Source organism: Cryptomeria japonica, chromosome 6 (assembly GCF_030272615.1).
Source record: "Cryptomeria japonica chromosome 6, Sugi_1.0, whole genome shotgun sequence".
Taxonomy (NCBI): Eukaryota; Viridiplantae; Streptophyta; class Pinopsida; order Cupressales; family Cupressaceae; genus Cryptomeria; species Cryptomeria japonica.
Window position 1 is genome coordinate 626092162 of NC_081410.1, and position 5642 is coordinate 626097803.

At 36.5% G+C, this 5642-nt stretch overlaps 1 protein-coding gene across 1 annotated transcript; it reads right to left on the bottom strand.

Annotated features, from left to right (window-relative positions):
• Nucleotides 1–2960: 2960 nt before the first annotated feature.
• Nucleotides 2961–4829, bottom strand: LOC131068631 (purine permease 1). Its single transcript, XM_058003863.2, has one exon. It carries the CDS (start codon nt 4166–4168, stop codon nt 2999–3001), a length of 1170 nt encoding a protein of 389 aa, XP_057859846.2. The 5' UTR covers nt 4169–4829; the 3' UTR covers nt 2961–2998.
• Between the last annotated feature and the right edge of the window lie 813 nt (nt 4830–5642).

The window sequence follows — 5642 nt, forward strand, 5'->3', positions numbered from 1 at the left end:
AAAAGTCGCGAGACCAGCACTGAAAAACCAGGAGGGAAGACTGAATGGTCCATGGCCTGTGAGAGAGGATAGCCTCAACATGGGAAGGGTACGAAAAGCGAAACAAAAAGAAACCCTTCGTGAGACTTTGGACGCCATCAAGCCAGACTCCATGAGGAGACCAAGCTTTGGCGACCCAATCACGAAGCATGCTTTCAGGAGGGATCCTACCCACAAAATAGCCTATCAAAGTGCATTTTTCAAGCCACTCACAGGCATTATCAAAATTTTGAACAAGAAGCACAACATCAGGCGAGGACATACCTTGTGAAACACTTTCGGAACAAATTTGCGAGGGCGCTTGTTCTAGAGCGCCATGAGGGTCCGTCACAGCAACTCCAACACCAACATCAACTGTTGGGCTAAAGTTGGTCAGAGCCATAATAAACGCAAAAATCTGGCAGTAAATGCGGTCTGAAGAAAGTAATACGTAATACGCAACCTCAAACCCTGATATGGATACAAATTTCAATCCTACCTCCTAATATGTTCTAAATGTGGTGAAGAATAATATTATGCATGAGAAATCCCAACACATTTAGTTCCATTTCTATTTCATTCAAGAGAAGGTGAAAATAATAAAATTAAAATAAAATGCATGCACACTCAAGATCAACGTCTAAATAAATTTACAAAGTTATTAATTTTATTTTATTGAAATTGAATAAACACCCACAAGATCAACTTGAAAATAGATTTGTAAAGTCATTATTTTCATATTATCAAAATTAAAAGATTATAGACTCGTACCTTTGTAAGAGGCAATAGTCAAAACGCTAAATAGTCAAGAGATGTTAGACATAAAAAAAATGTTATTTTATTAATTATTCATAAAAATTATCATTTTATTATTAATGATCATTTTTTTTATCAATTAGATTTTTTATTGTAATCCTTTTATTTGTATAATTTTTTTTAAATAATTGATTAAAATATAATAATAATGCATAATACTCTCATATTTTTAAAGGATCTTAGGATCCAAGGTATTGCCCTTGCAGCTAAATGGATCTTCCATTCTCTCGAAGGTTAGGAACCTTGGAAGGTTTTAATCAGACACAATATTGAGAGGGTTGTCCCTAAGAATGCTATTCTTGGAAGGGTTTACCTCTCATCGACCTTGTGGCCAGTGGTTTTCCTGTTTCTGTCCAGGGCACTTGTGTGTTCAAGTCTATTTGGAAACCCTGGGAACATGTTAGGGGGTTTTTGGTCAACACTAGTGTCAACAATGGTGACCTGATTCATGGCGAGAGATCCTTATGGTGGAACCTCTTCCACGCTACCAAACCCTTGGCCCTTACTTAGGGATACTCGGCTAGAGCCTGGGCTAGCAAAGGGATCAAATATCTTATTGACGTTTTGGAACATGATACTCTTATCATGTGGGAAGATCTCAGCTCAAAATTTAACCTCCCCCCCCGCTCAAAAAAGAACCTACAACACGATTAAGCAAACTTGTATTGATTTCGGTCTTCTTAAAGACTGTGATGCTGATTCTCATAGATTTTTGTCTTTTAAATGGGTTGATGGTACTATTTTGGCTAAAATTAAGGCTCGTAACATTTACTCTGTCTTAGCTTATGAGGCTTCCTTCGTTAAGCATGTTAACATTTTATGGTATTCTGATCTGCCTGTTATGCAGTGGCAAAAGACCTTCAACATGCTATGGAAAAGTCCGATTGAGCCAAAAATCAAGTGCTTTAAATGGCTTATGATACTTAATAGACTTCCTCTCTGGAGGAATTATGATAATAATGATTTGTGCTCTAATTGTAAACTTCCTGAGACTGGCAGGCATATTTTCTTTGATTGCTCCATTGCTAAGGAAATCTGGTTAATGTTTGGCTTTTCTATCCCTAATCTTGTGAATACTATGGAAATTATTTCTGGGCACATTAAAGAATTGAAAAAGGATGCTAATATCTTTTGGCTTAATTTATCTACCAATATTCTTTGGTATATTTGGAAAATTAGGAATGCTGATAGGTTTGAAGGTCAAGCCAAGGCCCTTACTGAATCCTTTCGAAGACTCACATTCTTCAAAATTGTCGTGTAGGTTGCCTCTACTATGAACGCTAAGAGGCACAAGCTCTCGAGGTTCCTCAAGGATGGTCACGTCACCATGTTCATCAATGAGATGAAGGATAGTTATAAGTGGAGGCGCATCGAGGACAACCTATCCTCCTTTGAGGAGGTTCTCAAGAAGCTGAACAACGAAATTAAAGATAACAGGGAGCCCTCCTACGCCCAAGTCGAGATGCTGGCACAGATTCAGAGTCAGAAGACCATTGTTTGGATGGAAGGACCTCAGGGATGGGTGGCATGGGTTGAACCCCATGACGACATCCTCTCTTGATGTCTTTGTTGACTTCTCATGATGTAGTTAGTTTGTTAGTTCTCTTTTGTGCGGATTACACACCCTATTGTTACTTTGGTTTTTGCTGTCCAATAGCGGTGACAACTTTGTTTTGCTAAGGCTTGGCCTCCTGGCCTCCTTGTTTTGGATTCTTTCAATTTCTAATATAATTTTTTTTATATCAAACAAAAAATATAAATAAATATATAATAATAAATTCATAATTTTTATTTAATTACAAAATCTATCAAGATTAAATAACTCTCTATTATAAGCTAAAAAATATAGTGAAAGTACAATATTGTTCCTTTGAAACGGGTGGCCTATATATATCAAATAGAAACCTTAAGTAATAAGTATTGTACTATCAAATTGTCGACTTGATATGAACATATATTATATATTTTGAATTTTATGTGGATTTAATTCTTAGACATCAATCACATAATTTGAAGAACGTCCACCTAAGAAGGAGGTCATCCAATCTTAAGTACAGAGTCAATTTTAAATTTGAAGATTTGTGAGCTCATGACCTTATATTTTGGGAGACGGCTTATTAAAGAGAAAACTCTTAAGCATATCATTTTGCCTCTACCATGGATCTCATATAGACTGTTTGGTCTCACAAACATTATTATAAATAGAAATATTCACCTCCAGCTCCAGGCTTGCAGGTTCATAGTCTTCAACAAGGCTTAAGGATTCAAGGTCACGGTCTTCTTGGTTCGATGATTGTATGTCTTCATCTCGACTTTCAGAATCATAATCTTCCTGGTTCTCTAATTTTTTGGAAGTTCTATACTCCCCATATAAATATGAGACAAAACCCCAAAGAGAAAGTACCAGAGCCATTGCTTTCTCTGGAGTAAACTTGTCCCTATACAAAAGTACAGCCAGCAGTTGATTGATGGGAATATAGAAAGCTATGATGATACCACTCAACAAAGAATTAGCAAGAAAGATGACACCAAACACCCCAATAAAGAAAAGCTGCCAGCAGATTCCATTAGCTACAATACTAACATAGTAAAGAACCTCACCCACTGGGGATGCCTTGGCCTCTCTTCTAATAGCCATGAAATCCTGGTTAGCTATCATACCCACCAGACATAAGACAGTTGCAGAGAAGGACATAATGAGTTGCATCTCCATAACCAGAGCATAGGTTATTTGCCTTGAGGTTTCCCTATATGCAAGCTCAATAAGGGGAAGAATTAAGCCATACAGGGCAGCTGCACCCAGTGTAACAAAAAACCCTATCAGATAATGCCCATGTTGGACTCCCTCTGGTGTGTCACTCTTGGTATTGAAAGAAAGCATAACAGCACCCACGGTCAGCAGAATCACAGCATTGATTGAAAAAGAAGTGAACTTCTGCCCAACTACCAGATAAGCAAATATTGAATTGAACCCTAATTGAGTGGCAATCACCAAAGCGGAGGTTGAGAGAGGCAGGTAATTGAGACCCCAAGCATACATGAAATTGTCCAAGCCTGTGAAAAGACCCAAAACAATGGAAGCAAGGACAAGCCTTAGACTGACATGATTCTCTGGATAACCCTTCCTTTTCTTGTATGCTGATGAAATCCAGATGGGCACAATGCAAATAGGCCATCCTCCTGTCTGTGAGAAGGTAGCCAGCCAAGTGCGCTTTCCCTCTGTAGGTCCGAAATAATATTTCACCAACATTGGCCCTGCGGTCGTGCCAATCGATAAGGCCCCACAGTTCAGTAGTAACACAGCCCATTGCAAAAAGCTTTTCTCCCCCAGCATTGGTCCTCTGTATCTGAAATCTTGAAACAAAACTACTTAGTATGCCTACAATACAATACCAGATAAAGTTCTGTAGACCAAATGGGGTTTTTGGAGCCCGATCCAAAACAAATTATCTTTATATCTTTGCTGCAACCTAGTCTGAAACAAGTTATCTTTGGATCTGCACTTGTTGACCTAGAGCTTAATCCTAATCTCACCTGGAAACAGGAGGATAATTTTATGGCATACCATCACTAAACTAATTAGCAATTTTGATGAGATCTATATTTTTCCTTTCATGAATACAAATAGTCAGGGATCATGATCAATAGCTTCAGCTTCCAACTTAGCAGAGAAGTAGATGTTCAGGTTCTACTGGAAACTCTGATTACTACCAGCTATCTCACTAGATTGATAGGAATTTAGTGTGATAGTATAGATTGGTGTTGTAATTGACTAAGTTTAGAGGGTTCAAACCTACTCGGTAATATATAGATTTAGCTTAAAAGTGAAGGCTGATGTCTTTTGTTATTGTTCCCATTCTCAAATATCGGGACAAGGTAAAGGTCTATATTCATCTGAACAGCAGTTTGAGCCTCTCTATAAGGAGATTCGTTCATTTTATTAAGGCAAAATATCTGCAAGAATTAGTTTTACTTATCTTCTATGTTATTTTTTAGTTTCAGAGGAGTAAATAGGAGGTATTTGAGGTGTTTTCTTATTATCAAATCATCATTAATTATCACGGTTATTTAATTCTTAGGATGCACCAAGGTATCTGTGTTTTTAATTATCATTAATTTATCTGATCAAATCTTAGCATTAAAATATTATATAAATGCATCATATCTTGCATTGATAAATACTGGACATCAATATATCATTTAGATTCTTTGTATATTTAATGTTCCTTCCAAATTTCTACATTAACATAGAGGATTGACTAGTTGTTAAGGAAGATTTAGGTCTCCCTTATGCATGCTAAAAGTTTCCTTATGTGTTTTTCAACAACACTTGTCTTAGACATGCACACTTGTTGACACATAAGTATAAAAGAGTTGAAGTACAGGATGAGTTCCCTTATGCACACTAAAAGTTTTCTTACATGTTTTTCAATAACACTTGTCTTAGACATGCACACTTGTTGACTCATACGTATCAAAGAGTTAGAGAAGTAGAGGATGAGTTCACACAAAGGGAATGCATATTGAGACAAATCCATGAGCATAGTTGTAGTCTCATTGAGTTTTTAAAGAAAAACATATAACCAAGTTTGTGATAGTAAAAATAGTGTTGATTCAATCATAAACATTAACTCTCAATCGTTAAGTGCATTCTATAGTAGAGTATCCATCATCAACTACCTTAAATCGATGTAATAAAGGCTGGTTATTGTGATCCATTTATTTAATGATTTTTTTAATCAATCTCAATTCATCTATTTATTTTGATTGATTGAAAATTGTTTAATCATTTTATTAGTGTTGAAAAT